Consider the following 23,293-nt stretch of genomic DNA (forward strand, 5'->3'; position numbering starts at 1 on the left):
TCTTTCTGTGAAGTAGAAATTTATCTAGTAAATCAAGAGAACATCTGGGCAGACCCAGATGAAACAGAATGCCACAATCAGCTTATAATACAAGCCAATTCAAATGGAAAGAGGCAATTCTCAAAAAAGAAAACCCATTTTGAGAATAAAGAAACATACTCAAAACCTACAATTTATTCTTAATGATTCTTCATTTTTCATTTGCTTTGTAGCAGACTTTCACTCAGGGGCATGGATTGACAGACTATTTGTTAGTTCTTTAATTTTAGCTATGACTTTGGGGTTGTAATACTCAAACAGCACAATAAATCAGCAGGAACAAAGAACCTTTACAACTACAACATAGAATAGGAAAGAAAAGTAAGCTGAAAAATTCCCCATACAAGTATTCTTCATAATTGACAAAAAATATTTAGTTTGCCAAGTTCAGTAACGTTTGATTGTTGTTGTTTCGTTTTGTTTTGATTTGTTTTGCTGGTCCTGGGGCTTGAACTCAAGACCTGGGGTGCTGTCTTGGAGCTTTCTAATCAAGATTCCTGCTCTACCACTTGAATCACAGCTCCACTTCTGGCTTTTTTGGTAGTTAATTGGAGATAAGTGTCTCACAGGCTTTTCTGATCAGGCTGGCTTCGAACAGCAATGCTCAGGTCTCAGCCTTCCAAGTAGCTAGGATTTATAGGCCATGGACAGCCAGAGATTATGTTATTTATTTAGTTTTATTTATTTTTTAGAGAGAGACATTTGTTTATAATCTTCCCTGTTTTTCAAAAGTACTATTTCATACTTTCTGGATGAAGTGATACTCTAGACAACTTATGTACAATTAGAACAAATTGGGATTTGGTTTTGGAAATATTCATAGTTGCTATGCCCTCTGTATTAAAGAACAACATATCACTTTATTGATTTGGCATAAACCATTTAAATACCACATTGTGGCAATAGCCAATAATAATTTGAATTGGGGCTTCTTACAAAGTCTATAATTTTTGAGACACACTCAAGTCTATCAACCCCAAAACATGAATGTCAGTACTTGGTAGCCTCTTGGATTGCTGCTTTCCAATGTCAAAAGGAAAAAATTTACTTTTCAAGTTCTTAGCTGAGCACTGGTGATGCACTCTGATTCAGAGGATCAAAGATCAAACCCAGGGTAGGCAGAAAAATCTACAAAATTCTATCTCAAAAATAACTCTCAGTAACCATAACCCCTCTGTACAGTATCTTTACAATAAAAAATATTTAAAAATGACTCTCAAAGAGTTGAGTTGTAGACATGGTATAAGTAGTAGGGTACTCGTTAAGCAAGTAAGCCAAGCAAGCAAGATCCAGAGTCAAATCTGGATACCTGTAAAATAAATAAATAAACTTAATTGGTTTGTATTCAGAATTCTAGAATTGGGCAGCCCTTATCATCAAGTCAAGTCCAAAAAAACACTGAGAATGCAATGTGCTCAAATCACATTTTTGGAGAGAAATCAGAAGTTACAGTCAGACAGTGTAACTGCATACAGGTAGCATTTTGCTTTGAGCTAGCAGTCTAGGATTGACTGAAGCTCAGCTACTGTGATGAAAACTCAGCTATTTGCACTATAAGAGGTTGTATTTTGTTACCTAAAACTTAGTACACATGCAATCTGAGTCTTAAAACTTTATTTAATACCTCACATAAATGTTTTATAACTTGACCATTGATCTATGATTTTTGTATGCTGAAATAATGTAAATACTTTTTTGTAGTTAATAAGAAACCTGTAATTTCAACAACTAGAAGTGTGTGTCTGTGTCTGTGTGTATAATTTATATTATTTATAAAGTAATACATATAAAATAAATAAATAAATAATTGTCACAAAACATTTATTACTCTTTTGGGGGGTTCTTTATTTAAAAGCACAGTTAGATCTGAAAGAAGGTTCAAAGATTGGGGACTGGCTAAAGGGATTTGTGTTGCACAAATCACGTCTGGAGATTTCTTTTTTTTTTTTTTCTTTTTTTCTTGGGTCCGGTCGTGGGGCCTGAACTCTGGGCCTGGGTGCTGTCCCTCAGCTCTTCAGCTCAAAGCTAGCGCTCTACCACTTGAGCCACAGCGCCACTTCTGGCTTTTTTCTTTTTACTTATGTGGTGCTGAGGAATAGAACCCAGAGCCTCATGCATGCAAGGCAAGCGCTCTACCACTGAGCCACCTTCCCAGCACGTCCGGAGATTTCTTATCTCAGTGATTGCTGGCATTTATAGGAAGACATTAGTTTACATTAACTTTCTGTATCATGGACTTAATGTTACAGCTCAGCTAATCAATCTCAGTTCCTACATCCCACATAAGAATTCAAGCTAGACATGAATGTATTAAAAGTGAGATGAGAGTTCATAATGAAAGAAATACAGCAGAGAAAAGAGATTATGTGGCATGTTGCCCTCCGAAGATGCCATCTTCTCTGGTATAAATATTATCCTTAGGTTAAATACAGAGAAATAAAGGCAGGGAGTGAGAAGATAGGCATAATTAAAATTATCTCAAGTCACAGGCAGGTTCAGAGTTGACTTCAGGTAGTTTGATAGTTCATTGGTCAGGTAAGGCCTTCGTACAAAAATAGTCATTGATGTGTGTCAGGTAGTCCAGTGGTTCAAGATGGCTGCAAAGTGACTACTGGAGAAAATAGCTCAGGAGAATTAAGTCCCTTCCCAGGACTAGACAATGAGACAGAGTCAATATTCCAAATGTGGGAAAGGTTTCCTGTACTACATTTGACCTGTAGGGCATAGCTTACTGGCAAGTTAAACATCTGTTTTACAACTATTTTTTGACCTACCTTATGCTAGAATGAAGCCTATCATTCCTTAAGTGGATATATTAAAAAACTCATCTTGTGACAGTTTATGACTTTGGTGGTCACTTAAATTAGTCACCTGTAAATTACACTTTTACTCATTGATCCTGTGATCTTATCCTCAATTTTATGTTTCTTTTGGTTTTCCCATTACTCATGGCCTATGGCTACTACCTATCACCCACAGACCAAACCAAAATGGCTGCCATTCTGAAGTTTCACACCACCAAGGTCAAACCAAGATTTTTATCTGACCTTCCAATAAATCAACTTAGAGAGGAAGGAAGAAAGAAGGGAGGGAAAGAAAGAAGAAATCCTTCATGGGCCAGTATTAGTAGGCATAACTGATCCACTGTTTCTTCTTTTTGCTTTCTTCATCCCTTTCTGTCTACAAAGTCAGCCTCCTCTGCTGAGTCCATCAAAACTACTATTTCTGTCATTACAAAAAAAAAGCCAAATAAGACCTTTAAACTCCATTTGCTATAATTTGATCTTTTGAAGGGACCTTAGAGAAACAAACAATAATATGTTTTGCTTAATCAGATGGTCATTGGTCAGGCATGAGGTGTCAGTTAAGCTTTCCTGCTACTAACTGAAAGTAGAAATGCTGAGGAAAAAAAAACAGCTCTGAAACCATGTGCACTTGCCCAAATGATTTACTAAAACTACAAATAATCCAGGTCTAATCCTTGCCCACTCTCACAATATAAGTGGTCAGGGAAAGGTTGTGGAATGTGGAAGGGATAAAGACATTTTGCAATAATATCGCAGTTTCCTCATAATCTGTAATTAGTATATTGGTTATTGTTTAAACCTTTTTGTAGCTGTAACCAAAATACCTGACAGAACTAACTCAAAGGAGGAAAGGTTTATTTTAGCTTGTGGTTTCAGATGGTTAAGTCTACAGTTGCGTTATCTCATGGCCTTGAACAATGAAGAAGGATGAAGCAGAGGAGCTTCTTCAACTGTTTACCTTATGGTAGACAGGAAGCAGAGAAAGTGAGGAAAAATCTGGGGACCAGGTACAACCTTCAAAAGCACTCCCTCCCTTTTCTCCTTTCAGCCAAGTGTCATCTCCTAAAGTTTCCACCATCTCCAAGACAATGATACCAGCTGGAGAAGAAGTGTTCAAAACAAGAGCTAGTGGGGACATTTCATATTCAAACGCTAAGAATTAGTTTCTTCAGTTTTTCTTAGTTCTGTTTTTCTTTTTGGTATTTACAAGACAATTCAGATGCTTTTCAGCCTTGTGGATACTCTTATTAATAGTACTTGCACATGAATAAATTATAAAACTATATAGAGAAGAACCAGTGCATCTTTATGATCATCATTCATATTTTATTTTAGCAAGGAGAAAAATTCTAGCTCTTATGTGACTGTATTATTTTCTTTTCTGAAAGCTTTTGATCACATTTTGCTAGTCTCTAACCATGTTTGATGTTTCCTTTTGATAATCAGTTTCCCCATCATTATTCAACAATACCCATTCTGTTACCAGATGTGCTATATCTAAAGAGAATTGCTCTGCCTTTCATTAAAAGTGGGAAAGGATTTTTGTCTTTATCTTTAACACTTTTGAAGCAATATCACATTAAATATCAGGTGATGATAGGCATAATAGTATTCAAGGGAACCAAAATTGATTTCTGAGTTCTTATTTATTTGGAAATTGGTTATGATTCTACAGAATTCACCTCAATCTCTGGGGTAAAATACCTTTGTGTGGTATGTTAAAGAATAAATCCAGCTTCACAAGTAAAATGTGAACTCTCAAATGCAAAAGGTACATTCATATGAAAAGGACTGGGTAACTAGGGACTTGGCACCATTACCTCCCGTCTCCTGAATTGGGGTCTTCTGCTGCTGATTTATGTTATCTTGGGCCCCTGAAGGAGTACAAGCAAAGCTGGCATTCTTTAAAGATCACTCTGCAGGACCCAGAACCAAGCACCAAGTAGGCAGTGTGTTCAAATGCCTAATACCAGTCTAGGTGGCTTAAACATCTGAATATGCCTTCCTACAAGATAGTAAGTGATTTAGGAAACAGATCCAAAGGAATTACCCAGTAGGGCAGAAAGACAGGACTCAGGAAATAAAAATAGATAAATGAGTTGACATAAAGACTATAATGGGAAAATGTTTTATATTGCTAATTTAATTTCTAAACTCTTCCCAAAGGAATAAATACAAATAAAATCAGTGGTGACAATATTGAAATAAAGGATAATAAAAATAATTATTATCCAATAATAATAGTACATAGTTTGCATATAAAAATACATAGTTGGCACTCATTATGTGCCCATTTTTTTTAATATTTGATATTCCTTAATTTAATTTTGTAAACAATCTGATGTCTGATTAGTAGGTATGACATGGATCCATAGACACAAAGAACACAATAACTATTGCACACTATAAATGAGAAATAGACATCAAACATCTTGAGTTAAACTATAAAACACCAAATAAAAATAAAACAAAAAAGGGGCTGGGAAGGTGGCTCAGTGGTAGAGTGCTTGCCTTGTATGCATGAGGCCCTAGGTTCCATTCCTCAGCACCACATAAGCAAAAGGAAAAATAAAGCCGGAAGTGGCGCTGTGGCTCAAGTGGTAGAGCGCTACCCTTGAGTTGAAGAGCTGAGGAACAACGCCCAGGCCCAGAGTTCAAGCCCCATGATCAGACCCCCCAAAAAAACAAACAAAAAATAGCCACAATAAAAGACTGAAATTGCAATTAGATTGAAAACAGAATTTTTTTGAATAGACAATGGAATAATGGTGTGGATATGCAGAAAAAAAATACAAATTAAAATTAGATGGTCAGAATAAATATTTCCAAGTATGATGGAACTATATTCCTAATTCAGATGAAACCAGAATGGTTAACATCTATAGTTTCACTACAGGGACCTCAGAAAGAATGTTCTTGGGAGGAAGGAAAGTGATTCCCCAAAGAAATCTGTGGAGCAAGAAGAAAGATTGATAAATTGGTAAATGTAACCAAATATGGTCAGAATAAAGTAATGTTGTATCGCAAAAAAAACGGAGAAGCCATGCTGGAGGGTCTGTGGACAGAAGGGAACCTTACTTTATTGTTGGTGGGAGTGTAAACTTGTTCAACCACTTTGGAAAGCAGTATGGAGGTTCCTGAAAAGACTTCACATAGAGCTGCCCTATGACCCAGCAATCCCACTTTGGGCCATTTACCCAAATGTTTACAAACAAGACCACACTAAAGCTACTAGCACAACTATGTTTATTGCAGCATTATTTACCATAGCTAAAATATGGAACCAACACAGATGCCCCTCAGTAGATGAATGGATCAAGAAATTGTGGTATATATACACAATGGAATTCTATGCCTCCATCAGAAAGAATGACACTGCCCCATTTGTTAGGAAATGGAAAAACTTGGAAAAAATTATATTAAGTGAAGTAAGCCAGGCCCAAAGAAACATAGGTCCCATGGTTTCCCTTATTTGCAATATCTAGTATATGTATGAGTCAAGCGGAAAAGGTCAGATAATGTGATGTTAGGAAAATGAACCCTTAGATATGTATTTTAATGTTTTTTTTATTTCATGCATTTGTTTCTAATGCATTTATAAGATTATCTCTTTGTTGCTTTGTATGTCCCTCCCCCACAGTATAACCCCTGCTTTCACTATATTTGATGTCAGTATAACTTGTGGAGGAGATGGGGAAAAACAAGGCGTTTAAGGATACAGGTGGACCTGTTGCAACAATGAGAAGTACAAGTTGTCATGTCCATAACGGGGGGGGGGGGGGGGGGGGGGGGGGGGGGGGGGAGGAAGGAGAAGGATTGGGATTGGGGGGGAGGGGGGAGGCTGGGAAGGGATGTGAAGGGTAAACAAAGGAGGAGGCTGCAATGCTTGATAAGAAATGTACACATTATCCTGCCCATGTAATTGTAACCCCTCTGTACAGTATGTTCACAAAAAAAATAAAATTAAATTAAAAAAAAAATAGAGAAGCCACATTTTGAGAGGGTGAATCAGGAGTTTTTACTGGAAAGCTGGCAACTGTAGTAGACTCATATCACAAAGACCTGCAGCCCCTTGAATACACTTAAGACTGTTAGAAAACTGATCTATGCAAAAGATATCCACATATGGCCATATAAGATGATGCTAAGTGAAACAAACCCCACGATATGGACACAAGGCAGTTCTTCTTCCTTGTTGTTTTTAATGTACTATGAGATTGTTTGTTTCCTTTGTATGCTCTTCCCCTTATGGTATATCTCCTGTTGTCACTGTACATGATATTGGTACCCTGTATCTTGTATACACATTTGTCCAATTTGGGGAGGAATAACAAAATGCTGAAACAAGGACACAGGATGACCCATTGTAACAATGTACCCACAAGTCAGTATATTGTAAATAAACTTTACAAGTCAGTATATTGTAAATGAACTTTACAACTTCGGGGTAGGGAGGAGAAGGAGGGAGGTAGAGGAGGAAAGGGATAGTGTGAGAACAAAGGAGGGAGTAACAATTCCTGACAAGAAATGTACTCATTACCTTACTCATGTAACTGTAACCCCTCTGTAAAGCATCTTTACAATAAAATTATTTTTTAAAAAAAGAAAACTGAGCTATGAGAGTGAGAGAGGAAAGAAAGAGCAGAAAAATAATACCAACACACCAGATCAGCTCCATGGAGAGCTGAAGTTGGACTCCATGGTGACCAGAGGAGCGCCAGGAGACATGAGCGATGGAGCCCTGCATACAGTCAGAGTCAGGGGGGAAGGGTCACAGGAATGTGGAGAGTCTCACAAGTTCATGGCACAAGTCCAGTACCAAGTCCCCACTCCTGCCTCTAGGAATTCAGTGGAACAAAATGGTACCAGTGAGACTCAATTCCCTATCATCCATCACATGGCCAAGATACCTCTGGTTAGACCCAGTATCCTTATTTCAGTAATAGTAGTAGCTTTTAATTTAGAGTTAAAAGAGGCTAGAATAATAGAATGTAATTTAGAATTGACAGCTCAAACTCTACAAGGGATCTTATATATTTTAGCTGAGAATAACAAGTGATATATTTTACCAAATAGTAGACTATCAAAGGTAATAATCAAAAGATTAAACTGATATATAAACTGGTATATATTACTATATAGCCAATCAAAAGGAAAACATGAAGAATAAAATAAATAAACCATTTCCATGGATCCTAAAGAAATCAAGAAGGGAAAATAAAATAGTAAAAGTGAGAAAGTAATGCTAAACACAATGGAAGAAATAAGTCACAGTATACTTATAACCACAGTGCTTTTAGTTATTTCCACGGGAAAGAATGCTTAGGGCTGGGCTGGGAAGGTGGCTCAGTGGTAGAGCGCTTGCCTTGCATGCCTGAGGCCCTGGGTTCGATTGCTCAGCACCACATAAGCAGAAAGAAAAAAGCTGGCAGTGGTGCTGTGGCTCAAGTGGTAGAGAGCTAGCCTTGAGCTGAAGAGCTGAGGCACAGCGCCCAGGCCCAGAGTTCAGGCCCCACGACCGGACCCCCCCCCCCAAAAAAAAAAAAAGAATGTGTAGGACATAATATCCCAACCTATGACTTTTGGCATGTTGGGTAATTTGACCAGAAGGAGATTGGAAGGATCCCCGAAGTAAGGATATTTTGATCTCTACTTGTCTTTCTATAGTTACTTTCAAATATAAATATCTACTACTTCTGTTCATTCCTGTCTGGAAGAAGTGAATCACTAAGTCCAGTCTACTGTCAAGGGAAAGAGGCCACATAAAAGTATTAAAAATAGAAGGTAAGGATCATTGAGAATATGCTTTGAGGTTGCCCACACAGGTAATAATCACAAAACAGAAAGTTTGGGTTGCAGAGAAGCAAAATTACATGAAATTAACAGGAGTTTTATTCACATTTCTTATATCGCCAGGAATGTTGAGGATTTCTATATGTATTGTTTTTCCTTTTTACCATTTGTATTTCTTTTGAGAATTGTCTGTGTACCTCGTCTGTCCATTTATTAATTGGGTTGTTGATTCTTTGGGAGTTTAGTTTTGAGGCTCCTTGTATGTACCAGTTATTTGTCCCTTATCAGATGTACCATGAATTTTCCCCCATTCTTTAGGTTGTGTCTTCTTCTAGCTAATCACTAATAGTCACTAATATGCTCTGCTGAAGCTTTTTAGCTTGACAGTCCCTTTTGTCAATCCCTTCTCTTATTTGCTGAGCTATTCAGAAGTTTTTGCCTATGCCTATATGTTCCAGGGAATGCCCTTTCTCTCCTCACCCACCTTTTGTATTGTTTCACTTATCACCTGTCTGTCCAGGTATGTGCATCCTCACTCTTCTTCACCCAAGTCCCTGGTGTGCAGTTACACTTGCTTTCACGCACAAGTCTGGATCAAGTGGGAGGCACAGTTGTTCACTACCATAGAGGTTTTTGCCCTAGGCAAAGGGATACAGACAATTTGTTCCTGTTATTCCCTTGGCCTCACCTGGCCCTTCTGCCTTGGTGAGGTTGTTTTGTTCACCTGGTGGCACACATGGGTAGCTCTTGCCAGAAACAGATCAACTCCAACCTTTTAGTTTTTGCCAGGCAGTTTCAGACCATGGAAGAAGGCAACATTTTCTTTTTTTTTAATAAGTTTTTTATTGTGAGAATATTGTACACAGGAGGGGTTACAGTTACATGAGCAAGGTAATGAGTACATTTCTTATCAAGCATTGTTGTCTCTTCCTTTGCTTTTCCCCTACCATCCCTTCCCTCCCATCTCTACAAATATACTCCTCCCTCCCAGCGCCCCACCTAAATTGTAAATGCCTCCATCAGAAAGAATAACATTACCCCATTTGTTAGAAAATGGAAAGACTTGGAAAAAATTATATTAAGTGAAGTAAGCCAGGCCCAAAGAAACATGGGTCCCATAGTTTCCTTTATTTGCAATAACTAGTATATGTCTGAGACAGGCAGAAAAGGTCAGATAAGATGATGTTAGGTGAAATGAATCCCAAGATAAGGACACGTGTTTTTTTTCTTGCTTGCTATTATTTCTAACATATTTATAAGGTGATTTTTGTTGTTGTTGCTTTGTATGTCCCTCCCCCACAGTATAACCCCTGTTTTCACTGTATTTGATGTTGATATAATTTGGGAAGGGGAAGGAAAACGACAAATTGTTTAAACAGGGATACAGGTTGACCCATTGCAACAATGAGATGTACACAACGCTATGTCGAAAAACATTTTCTATAATGTTGCTCACCTCTGAAGTTCTAGCTACTCAGGAGGCTAAGATCTGAGGGTTAAGGTTCTTTCTAAGCAAGTCCAGGCAGAAAAGTTCACAAGGCTGTTAAATCCAATAAGCCAAAAGAATTGCTGGAAGTGTGGCTCAAGTGATAGAATGCTAGTCAGGAGAATCAGCCAAATAAGAAAACTCAGCACACAAGGCCTTGAGTTCAAGCACCAATTAAGCTGCGTACTAAGGCTATGAGTTCAAACAGAGTTTTGATTTGTCACCTGGCACCACTCTTTTTCTTAGCTTCTCAATCATCCTCTGGAAAGAAAGCATTCTCGAGTAACATCATTAAAATAGTTGTGATAAAGCACAGTTAGTATTATGCATTATAAAGCTGATGCATCACAGAGATATGATACAGTATGGAACTACAGCTATAATATTTGACTTCAATAAAGACAAACCTTGATTTTGTTTTCATTTGTTAATTCAATCAATGGTCAGTATATCTTTAGATATTCTTAATAGAGCGTCATTTTCATCAGTCAGCATGCATTGAACTAATAAACTGACATGTTGAATTGAAGTCCTTTCATACAACTACTTAGAGACAACACTAAGAAAACATTATATCAATTTCAACTCAAATAAGAGCTTTGTGGAACTTAAACTATTTTATTTCTACTTAAAACTCTGACACTTTAAATTTTCTTTTCTGACAGCCTTATAAGTATAATAAAGAATTCACATTATAAAATAATGGATAGCAATCATTTTAATTAATCTCAGTGTGGCCCTTCAAAAGAACACAGGGCCTAATTAGCTGCAATCTCCTAGGCATATTTTTAGAAGGAGTGCTTTGTGGGACCTTATACACTGGTTATCAGCTTTGTTTTAAGCATGCTTGTCATACTGTTCCCTGAGGGTGGGCAGCAGCCTACCAACTTCCTCCAGGTCATCTGGGTGGTGCTCAGTAAAAAGGAGTGAGTGGTCAAGCCTGTAATCTGCCGGCCCTCTCAGGTTCTAAATGTGGTGTGCATTTTAGTGGGACCTAAATATTTGTTCACATGGAAAATAATAACTGTTTAAAATAAGTAAAAGTAGGACTTTGCCATTTACTGCTTAACTGCTTAGAAGATTTGTTCATCCAAGTTGTGCTGATGGGTATTGTTCTTGAATCTTAGAATGCTTAGAATCATTCTTTTCTAATACACATTTAAGAAAGGAAGCTTTGGAAATATACTGTGTGCCCCAGGATTTTATCATTAGCTATAAACTTCCTTTTGTCTTTTCTGGTCCTTTGCTCTTCTTGATTCCATCACATAGCTCTAGGAAAATCCCATTGTTGCTCAACAAGATGACTTACAACCCTCAAAATGAGTGATTTAGAGTTTACACTCTGGTGCTATGAATTTCCATTTCCTATAGTTACTTTTGCTTTGATTTGGAGAAGAAAAAGTGCCTGAAGCAAATGAGCAATTTTTCTCTCTGAAAGATTTCTTATCAAGTTCTGGATCTGCCTTGAGGTTGTTTTTTCCCCCATTTGGATAAAATCAGCCACCCTCAAGTCTTCTAGGTAGACCACTCACTACTGGAAATGAAATGGTTAGACTTGAGATACTGTTTAATTTGGTTCATCTGCAATGGTGCAGTAGGGCTATGTTATTTTGCCATTTTATTAATTCTGCAATATGGGAGATAGGTTTCAGATCAAATCCAATGAAAAATTTGATTATTAACACCAGAATGGATTCTACAATATATTCTGCCCAGTCCTACAGCACACAAATATGTCAATCAGAAGAGAGAGTGCATAGTAGTGAAGATGTGCCCAAGGGCAGTCAGGTAAAGGGTGAAGTAGCTCTCACTAACTTTTACTATTTAACCCTATTAGCAGAGGATGTAAGGTCAAAGTCTTCCATAGAAATGATTGGTTCTTCAAACTAAGGACACAACTTTGGGTCATGGAAAAGGCAGAACCTAAACATTTCCTTTGATTAATCAAAGCCTTGGACCAAGACATTAGGCAATGGTAATCAAAATAATCAGTTTATACCATGAAACTTATTTTTTTATTAATAAGGTTTTTTTATTGTGAAAATACCATACAGAGGGGTTACAATTACATGAGCAAGGTAATGAGTACATTTCTTATAAAGCATTGTTGCCTCCTCCTTTGTTTCCCCTTTGTTTCTCCTCCTTTGTTGCCCTCCCATCATTCCCCCCACCCCAAAAACCATACTAAAGCTACTAGCACAACTATGTTTATTGCAGCATTATTTACCATAGCTAAAATATGGAACCAACCCAGATGCCCCTCAGTAGATGAATGGATCAAGAAAATGTGGTATATATACACAATGGAATTCTATGCCTCCATCAGAAAGAATGACATTGCCCCATTTGTTAGGAAATGGAAAGACTTGGAAAAAATTATATTAAGTGAAATAAGCCAGGCCTAAAGAAACATAGGTCCCATGGTTTCCCTTATTTGCAATTAACTAGTATATGTCTAAGACAAGCAGAAACAGTCAGATAAGTTGATGTTAAGCGAAATGAACCCCAAGATAAGGACTCAAATGTTTTTTTTCTTGCTTGCTATTGTTTCTAACATATTTATAAGATGATTTCTTTGTTGTTTTGTATGTCCCTCCCCCACGGTATAACCACTGTTTTCGCTGTATTTGATGTTGGTATAGTTTGTGGAGGGGAAGGAAAAAAAACAAATTGTTTAAATAGGGATACAGGTGGACCCACTGCAACAATGAGATGTGCAAGATATTATGTCAAAAAATGAAACTTTTTTACTTATGACTTTGTAAGCAAAATCTAGTTTCTACATATAAGAGAAAGCATGGATCTTTTGTCTCTCTGGACCTGACTTACTTAACATGACTTTTTCAAGTCTTTCCATTTATTTACAAATGGTACAATGTTATTCTTTTTAATGGATGAGTAAAATTTCACTGTGTATAAATACCATATTTTCTTGATTCATTTGTCCATGTAATGGCATTTGTTTCCATATCTTAGCTATAGTGAATATGTGCTGCAATGACCATGGTTGTACAGGTGGCTTTACTGTACCCTGGCTGGTAATCTTTTGGGTAAATGCCCCAAAGTGGAATTTCTGGATCATAGAGTAGTTCTATGTTAAGGTATTTGAGGAATCTCCATACTGCTTTCCAGGGTGGTTGAACAAATTTACATTCCTACCAACAGTGTGTTAGGATTCCCTTATCTTCATCAGCATCTGTTACTGTTCATTTTCTTCATAGTGATCATTTTAACTAAGGTGATATGGAATCACAATGCTGTTTTGGTTTGCATTTCCATTATGGCCAGAACTGTTGAGCATTTCATGTATCTATCAGACACTTTTACCTCTTATTCTGAGAAGACTCTCTTTACTTAACAGCCCAGTCAGTTATTAATTGGGCTGTTGGGTTTTCTGAGGGTTTAAGTTTGTTGTATATTCTGGATATTAGCCCATTATCTGATGGATAGCTGGCAAAAATCTTCTCTTATTCTATAGGTTGTTTTTGTTTTTGTTTTTTTTTACTTGTTGCCTATGTCCTTTGTCATGCAGAAACTTTTTAGTTTGATGCACTCCCACATTAGGTGGTATGCAAGTGTATACAAATGTATTAATTGAAAAAGAGTAGATTCAAGGAGGTCTCAAATAGTGTAATTATTGGAAAGCCAAAACCAAACATCAAGAAGCAAGTGCTCAAAGCTGAAGTAGTAGATTCAAGGGGAAAGAGATAGGCAAATGAAGAGGGAGAAATGCAGACAAGAATCCAATGTATACTCTACAAAACTAAGAAGCAAGAGTATGGAAATATATCACTGATTATTTGGGGAGGAAGACTGAAAGCTGATATCAGAATCTATTCTCTATATTTTTTCAATGTTTACCATCTATCTATTGAATTGAGAAATAAGGCTGGAGGTATAGCTCAGTGTTAGAGCATTATTCTAGTCTCTGGATTTGATCCCAGCAAATATGCAAAATATATTGGGATAATTCTCACTGTGATGTATAGTCCATAAGTATTACTATTTCTTAACCTGTCATTGTCTCAAGTCAAAGACTCAATTTATTGCCATATGCAGATAGCTGTGTAAACTCTACTCATTTTAAACAAAATTAATGGCACCAAGAAGAAGCACATTCAATTCTTTCCTGTCAGAGTGACTGCATTCACAAATATTTCTTAATGATATAAAATGTATAAACATGAGTTTGGTTTTGGAGGCATGGCTCAGTTGATAGAGCACTAGACAATGTGCAAAAGTGTCAGGTTTGAGCCCCAGTTAAGGACTTAAAAAATCATATACTCAAATACCTGAAAGAACTGACCACTTTTACTTTCTCCACTTTCTAGGTTTAATAATATAACAAGCAATGTTTTCCATTTAACCTAATACCCCTCAGAAAATTTTTAGTAAATCACAAAATTGTCACATGAAAGTAATGTCCCTTACTGTGACAATGAGAATTGTTTACTGCATGGAGGCAATGGCTAAAATTATTAGGTAATCACTGGATGTACCAGACTCACAGGAAAGACAACTGTCAGGCTAATGAATTTACTTATTGAAAAGTGTCATGTTTGCATTACATATTTAATATACTCATTTTGCATTTAGTGGTATGTTATCTTGGAAATGGGGATCTAGCACCATCTGCAGGCAAGGTCTTTACCAGCCAGTAGAAATAATTTTATAAAAGTTAAAATAGAGCATGCAAATTATTTCTGGACTCACAGAGATAGCTGTTGTTGCCACACAAAAAAGGAAAGAATAATGGGGGAGGGGGAGGGGGGGAGGAGGGGGAGGAGGGGGAGGAGGAGGAGGCGGCGGAGGCGGAGGCGGAGGCGGCGGCCACCAAAGGGCAATATAGTTTCCCCTCCTTTAAAAAAAAATATTCTCCCAAAACATTTTCAGTGCTCATTTAACAAGTACATCAGGGTAATTCTGAACTACATAAGAAGACATTGTTCCTAAAAAGCATTATAGTTTGTGATATCATATACTTAAATCTACTATAATCTTGCAGGCAGAATCTATTCTGAGCAACCAGAAAGGCCCAGCAACCTTAATCCAAAATACTTTAAAAGGCCTATGGACAGAAGAAAAAAAGTATTCTTAGAATGAAATATTTTAGAGTAATATTAATATGGTCATCTTTATGTTAACCCAGTTATATGCTTGCTGCTTTTATTCTCTGCAGTCTAGTTCTTCTTCTTATTTTCTTTTTTCTTTGTTTTTTTTCTGTCTATTTTGTGGCTTGAACTCAGGGCCTGGGCACTGTCCCTGAGCTTTTTTTGCCCAATACTACCTCTCTACCATTTTGAGCCACAGTGCTATTTCCAGTTTTGTGGTGGTTAATTTTAGATAATAATCTTACAGCGTTTCCTGCCCAAGCTGACTGTACCATAGTTCTCAGATCTCAGCCTCCTGAATATCTAGGATTACAATGTGTGAGCCATTGGTGTCCAGTTTCAGTCTAGTTCTTAATAAATGTGAATTAGAGTTGACTTAAAATTTCTATTCACTTGGGTCTGGGAAGGTGGCTCAGTGTAGAGCGCTTGCCTTACATGCCTGAGGCCCTGGGTTTGATTCCTCAGTAACACATAAGCAAAAAGTAAAAAGCCGGACGTGGTGCTGTGGCTCAAATGGTAGAGCACTAGCCTTGAGCTGAAGAGCTGAAGGACAGCACCCAGGCCCAGAGTTCAGGCCCCACGACCGGACCCCCCCCCCCCCAAAAAAAAATTTCTGTTCACTTATTTTAAGTTGTTTCACTTTACACACTGCTTAGTGCTTGTTAAAAGTAAATTCTTTAATTTTATCACAAAACATGCCAATAAATTATAGTAATGGTAAAATCTGAAAATCAGATATATGTGTACCTGTCAGCATTTCATAAGGTGGTCTACTCATTTAAGCATTAATAATTATAATGATTATTACTAATGATAAGATCCATATGTTGGCAAGTGTTAGGTGATACTCATTTGTGGAAACTGATTATAATAATCTCATTTTAAATTTAAAATTACACAGTAATCTTATGAAATAAATATTATGTATCCCGTGTGTGTGTGTGTGTGTGTGTGTGTGTGTGTGTGTGTGTGTGTGTAAGATGCTAAACTCAGGGCCTCATGCTCTTAGGTTTTTTTTGTTGTTGTTGTTATAACTGGCTATTTTACCATTTTAGCCACACTTCCAGATCACCATTGTTATGTTAATGACAAATGGAATCTTCTGGACTTCCTTATGGGCTAGCTTCAAACCTCAATCCACCAGGTGTCAGCCTCCTGAATATCTAGGATTTACAAGCGTGATTCAGAGCCACAGAGCTATTCATTTTTATGTTACAAATGAATGCATTCAAGCGTACAGGTAGGTGGAGCTCAGTGGACAAGTCACATACATGAGAGGGGGCTGGGTTAAAACCCAGGTGTACCTGAGTTGAGCATCCCGTGGGGTGTGCCCTAGTGCTCGCCTCTCTGCTATTTCTGCTCTGTGCTCTTACTGACACTTCCAAGTACACAGGCATACTTCATAGCTAAAAAAATTAATAATAAACCCAGGATACTCATTCAGGAACACTTGCTGAAATATGTTCCTTTAAAAATAATTCTTCCAATAAATTAATCAATGGAAACCTCTTATTTGCTATCAAAACTATAGAGTATAAAGATATATGGAAAGAGATACTTAAAGGAGATGCTTTGACAAAATATCAGGTGGTCTTCAGCCATTAAAAATCAGTAAAATTTACTTTTTTAATAGCTTTTGGAAAAAAGTACAAATCCTTGTGTTTAGTCAGACATGCTTTCAAATATAGTCACTGCAATGTGGTAGGATGATAGTGAAATTTCTTACTGGGGAATAAATATCTTCTGTCAAAAGTTCTGTGATGTCCATTTGACTCATGTCATAATCAGTATATTTAGTTAACTTTCCATTAATTAGCCTAATTTAATTTCTTCCTTCTAATGAACCATTGCATAACTGACCTACTTGCAATGAAGGAGTTATTACTTTTTATTCTCACACTGTGTCCCCCACCCCCACCCCCTGCTACTACCTTCAAAATGCTAGTGATCACATTCAGGGCCAGGTAAAGTGTTAGTTTTTTGCTTTGTTGTGTGTTTTTGGTGATTTAGGCTGGATATCTCAGTATCACCTCTTCAACCTTCAGCAGCTACTTTCCCAACCTCTCTGTCTCCATTCTCAACTCAGGCCTTCCAACAGCTCACGAGCCTCTAATTCTACATTCTCATTCTGCATTGAACACTGCATATCTTGGAGACATCTAGTGGCTTATATTATGATGACTGAACCCAGGTGATACAGTCGCAGGACTGAGAAAATATTCCATTTATTAAATATTACACATGGCTGGAATATAAGATACATATCTCAATATGTAAACAGCAGCACACACTTCAAACTAGGATACCCGGATTTTTTTCTTTTTCTTTTTTTTTTTTTTTTGGTTTCCTCCAACAAGGACAATATCGATCCATACATTTTTTAGTTTCTTTGTTCTTTACAAGATCTGTAAAATGATCCTTAAATAAACATCAGGAGTTATCTTTCATTTTTGTTTGAACAAAATTTGAGTTCTTATGATACAGGTTTGTAATTCATAACACTTGATGCTCACTCAATGATGTTTTATCTGTAATAAGATAAGGGAAATCAAGTATCAATAAAGAACAAGAAACTCATTTTCTCCGTCCCTCTTTCTGACCATACACATAAAGCTTTTTTGCTTCTTTCAGCCACTATGTTCAGGATTGCTTTCATATAATACGGATCTAATTAGGATCATATTTAAAGGTCAAAGAAACCAGGACCACATGGAGCTTGCATGAAATGTAATACCACATTGCAAAGCATTAGTTCAAGAAACATTCCTGCCCAATAACACCAGTTGTTTTCAAACCCTTTTTTACAAAGAGTCTAGACAATCCCACCTTACCATTTTCTAGTCTCATTCCCTAAAACTTCCCTTCTCTACCTCTCTCTACTCGTCTGTTTAATGCAATACATAGTAACAAACGCTCATCTAGTATTTCCTTTGAACCAGGCATTGTTCTAAGTACTCTTTATTTATTCAGTGGTGCCTCATTCTGCAGATAGGGAAACTAAGGCTCAACAACAAGTAGCAAGGTCAATGGTATGGGCACCTTGCAGCTAGCTTCAGGCTGTCATGCTTCTCAAAGCTTTTTATCACCTACCCTCTTGATCAGTTTCCTTTTGCTTTGTGTCTTTTGATACTGGCCCGTTAATTCTCTATGTAATTGCAATTCTAGCCAGCTAATTAGTATCCTGTTTCTTTTTTTGTTATTGTTTATCTACTAGCTCCAGGTGCTGGAAGAAAAGCCATAGGCTGATTAGTCAGACTGAATTCTCTTTTGGAAAGCTAAAAGAGACAGGGGAGCATGCAGGGAGGGTGTTATGAATACTCATGAAGTAGGTTTTTTTTTATTTTTTTTATTTTTCCTGCTAAGAAGAAAAAAATTACACTGCATTTAAGGCCAAAAATGTTAAGAGCAAACAGAAATAATATCAATTAGCGAAAGAAGAATGACAAATGGAGAATGGAAGGTATAAATTTCAGAGGGCAGATTATAGTACAGCAGGCCATGCTTCCCTCTCACTAGATTTTCTTTCCCTTTTCCTTCCCCATAATCTACTCCTGTCCCTTGTATGGTTCCAGGGGCAGCCTCAGAAGTGACTAATGTGGATGGAGATGATCTGCTATTGATCACAAGAGGAAGGATTCAGCTGGTAAATAAATATAGAAGAGAAAGAATATAAACTAGACATTGGTAGCTCACTTCTGTAATCCTAGGTACTCAGGAGGCTGAGATTTCAAGATCGTGGTCTGAAGCCAGCCTAGGCAGGAAAGTCCATGAGACACTTAATCTCCAATAAACCACCAGAATTCCAAAACCAGAAATGGCACCGTGACTCAAAGTGGTAGAGTGCTAGCTAGCCTTGAGCAGAAAAAACTCAAGGACAGCTCCCAAGCCCTGAGTTAAATCCCCATGACCAACACCACCACCACCATCACCACCATCAACAACAACAACAAAAAGTCTATAAGACTTCATCTCCAATTAACAAGCAAAAATGCTGGAATCGGGGCATGGCTTAAGTGGCAGAGCACCAGATCTGAGCAAGAAAGTATAAGAGTGTGAGGCACTGAGTTAAAGCCCTAGTAATGACATAAAACAAAGAACAACAAAGACAAAAATAGAATATAGAGAAACCTAGTTTTATACTGTCAAAGTGTTGTTAAAAAGCTTTTAAGGAGGCTGGGAAGGTGGCTCACTGGTAGAGTGTTTATCTTGCATGCATGAGGCACTGGGTTCAATTCCTCAACAACACATAAGCAGAAAAAGCCAGAAGTGGCGCTGTGGCTCAAGTGGTAGAGTGCTATCATAGAGCTGAGGGACAGTGCCCAGGCCCAGAGTTCAGGCCCATGACCAACAAAAATAAAATTAAAAAAAAATCTTTTAAGGGCAATGGGGCTTCAGATGTCACAGAAAGCTCAAAGAAAATTAAGTGAAATTTATTTAGACTGCCAGAGAAAATAATGAGAATAAACAAATCAAACTGCAGTGGAATATTACACACTGGTAAAGTATGGCCTTCCCCCAAATCAATTAAGTAATGACTCACTAATGAGAATACTTTTAGTTAGTTATAGTTCTAGGGATCAAATAGCCCTTCTACCAAAAGAGCCCAAGCCCCAGCCTCTGTTTAGCATTTGGCAGAAGCATGAAGTAGTGGTCTTTCATGCGCACACCATATATTATTTGCTACTTTAGCTCTGTATTATACTTGGTAGTTGCATTTACATATTGAAATTGCTTAAGTGCACATTAAATTTTTGTGTAATAAGTTTGGGGTTGGGTGTCAACATTGGTCTCACGTATGTGAGGACCTGCCTTTAGTCCCCAGCAAGGAAAATAAAAAAGATAAGTCTAAGATAACATCAGAAAGGTATTATTGTTAACAATTAGGCACATTTTGAATCATTGTGTATTTTCTATTTTGGAATTAAAACATTAACAGCAGTTAGTAACTGATTAGAAGATATATGCAGATGTCAGGGCCTATTATTTATTTTCTACTTAAGATTTAAAGTACCTGTATTTTCTTTTCACATTTGACCCCAGAATATCCAGAGCGGCAAGAGCACACATTGGGAAATGCACATCGGCCTCCATAAAGACACTTTAGATTACAAATTGCTGTAATGTGAAAGTTTAATGATGATCATTTTTTAAAAAACTGAATGCATAGGACTTATTCCAATGGCCTAAAGCTAGTTTGTAACTGGAACACAAGGGTAGCTCTTAGAAGCTTTTGTATTACTCAATTATAGATGCATCAAAACATCACATAGTATTCTGTGAATAGGTACAATTTCTATCTTAAAAATATTTGAATTTAAAAATAAATGATCAGTGACCAAAAGAGAAAAAAGTTATTGTGAACGACATTAAATTTTCTAGCAGTTGCAACACAGTTGAGAAGAAGCAAGTGGGAATAATTTATTAATAACCACATATTAGTGGATCCAATCTATGCATTCTCATTGTTCAGAACACACACACACACACACACACACACACACACACACACACACAGACATACACACACACACCTGCACACCTATCACATAAAACAAAACACCTAAAACTCAAACAACAATTTTACAGTTACATAAACGTGATTAGAGGTAACCAAAATTTCTTTGGTGGTACTTTAAAGTATTTGAAATATATCATTCTTTGAGAAGAATTTAAGTCCATAACAGAAGAGAGTGTTCATAACTTTTCTTTCAACCATGTAGCAAAACTTTTAGAGATGCCAGGCAAGTGTTGTAATGCCTACCTACAATGCTATCACTTAGGAGACGGAGGCAAGAGAATCTCCAGTTCTGAGTGGTTTAAATTGACCTTTTAGGATGATGGTAAACATTTTTAGGTAACATTGAGGTTTTTTCATCCAAATGATACAAAGTCAATGTCTTCTGTTTAGAGGTGGCACACTTCTATATAAGGTGCAACACCAAAGGGTTATATTTTCAGCAAGGCTGCTACATATAGCTGGGCAGGACTGTAATAGCTAGGGTAGCTTCATCCACATCACAGACATCATAATTTGAATAATATTATAACAAGATTCCAGCAGATGGCAATAACACATCTGTTTAGATGATGATACCAATTATATTCGGATGGTTTAGCAGAACGCAGTAAGCATTCTGAGGAAGGGAGCTTTCTCTCTCCCTTTCCCCTCTCTCTCTGTCTCTGTCTATTTACATCTATCTATCTACCTGTTGTCTGTCTGTGTGTCTGTCTGTCTGTCTCTCTCTCTCTCTCTTCCTGGGGCTTGACCTCAACCAAAGCACTGTCCCTGAGGTTTTCTTTGCTCAGGGTTTTCATTCTACAACTTGAGCCACAGTTCCATTTCCAGCTTTTCAATGTTTAATTGGAGATAAGAGTCTCATGGACTTTCCAGCCCAGGTAGGCTTTGAACCATAGTACTCAGATCTCAGCCTTCTAAGATGTGAGGACTACAGGTGTGAGCCATTGGAACCTGGCTTTTCATGGAGAGATTTTTTTCTTTACTTGTATAAAGGTACTACAGAGCACAGAAGTACAGTGTCAATCTTTAGGCTGTGCTCAGAGATCATTGTATAGTTCTCAGTAAGTGGCTCATGCTGCCCTCAAACTCAAAATCATCATACCTCAGACTCCCAAAGGCTGAGATTACATGTGTATATTACCTGGCCCAGCTTCTTTTAGCATCTTCGAATTTTTATGACCCACATAGATCTCTCTCTGTCTAGAATGAATAGTCTAAGTTGAGGCCAATAGTACTTGAATTCTAGTATTTTATAACTTTTAACTTGCAATCAGAATCATCCATTTTTGAGTACACATTTTTATGTAAAAGCTGACAGTTACTTTTATATTTTCAAAGGTAAGAAATATACAAATTGTAATAGCAATTCTAACAATAGTATCAAGTGTCATGAAAATTTTATGCACATTTTTGACGTTTCAAAAGAGATTGAAAAAATACTTCTAGTGCAAAGACACAATCATGTTGCAGCTGTTGATTTCAATTTATTGTTCACTTACCACCAGTGTGAAATTATGTAATGCGTTATTATTCAGTGGTAATTTTGAAGATTTATAATATTCCCCACTAGGTTCCTCTTTCTTAACTTTTCAACATATTATTTCAAGTTTTTTTATATTTCAATATTCCATGTTTTTTTTCTCTATACACTGAGCTTTATCTGTATAAAAAACTTACATCTAAGTCTAAATGAAAATATATAAAACACAAAAGAAAAGTAATGGAAATTAACTTTGGTTGGTGGTATTTGGAGTAAATTTTTTCATTATTTTCTAAGCTATCTAATGATAAATATGTATATTGTAACATGAACTACTTAAACTTCTGCATATTGAAATACTTCGCTTCCTTTAAGGAAATGTTACTGGGAATCTAGTTATCATTATTTGAATCTATAAAAAACTTTAATACATTATAAAATATGTTTGCATTTTATTGTTTTATTTATTTGGCACAGTGAAGGAGACTTCTATTCTTAGCCAAGAAAAATGTAAGAGCTAGTCACAAATTAACTCCTCAGTTTCTCATGTTAAATAAATACAAAAGTGGCTAAGATTTAATTTTATTTCTGACAATATTTTCTGACAAGATTAGCATACCTGAACTTTTTCCACTATCTTGTTAAACCATAATAATTACAACAGGTTCAGCTTCAGAATATAGTAGAAAACAACCCCGCAGGCCACTTACGTATTTGACACTGCCCCCCTTCCCATGCCGAAGGGCAGTGGCACACCCCAGGAGCAATGCAGTCACCTCCATTTTTACATTTCTGAAAGCAGGTTGCTGCAAATACAAATGCAAACACATCAGAGTTTTAAATGACTAGTCAAACCACTAAAGAGAAGAATGACACATAGTTACAAGTCAAGGATGAAAAGATTTTTTTCCCCCCTTTACATTTTAGCAAGAACATCATCCATCTTTTACATATTCTGGAAAACAATGGGATTTTAGTGGATATACAGTGCTCCAAGTGAGTCATGATTCAACTTTTCTCCAATTGTTAAGCTGTTTACATTCCTTCTCATTTTTTTTC

The 23,293-nt window shown here is 36.9% G+C and overlaps 1 protein-coding gene across 1 annotated transcript in view; it reads right to left on the reverse strand.

The window, feature by feature from the left end:
• Vwde (von Willebrand factor D and EGF domains) overlaps window positions 1-23,293 on the reverse strand; it is a 76,634-nt gene that overhangs the window by 5,928 nt on the left and 47,413 nt on the right. Inside the window, exons 29-33 of the mRNA XM_042695893.1 lie at window positions 22,945-23,040; window positions 20,248-20,351; window positions 7,503-7,587; window positions 4,667-4,720; window positions 3,805-3,971 (exon numbers count right to left, since the gene is read on the reverse strand). Coding sequence (XP_042551827.1) covers window positions 3,805-3,971; window positions 4,667-4,720; window positions 7,503-7,587; window positions 20,248-20,351; window positions 22,945-23,040 — 506 coding nt within the window. The remainder of the gene's footprint in view (window positions 1-3,804; window positions 3,972-4,666; window positions 4,721-7,502; window positions 7,588-20,247; window positions 20,352-22,944; window positions 23,041-23,293) is intronic.

The sequence above is a fragment of the Dipodomys spectabilis genome, unplaced genomic scaffold, assembly GCF_019054845.1.
Source record: "Dipodomys spectabilis isolate Male_0828 unplaced genomic scaffold, ASM1905484v1 ptg000197l, whole genome shotgun sequence".
Taxonomy (NCBI): Eukaryota; Metazoa; Chordata; class Mammalia; order Rodentia; family Heteromyidae; genus Dipodomys; species Dipodomys spectabilis.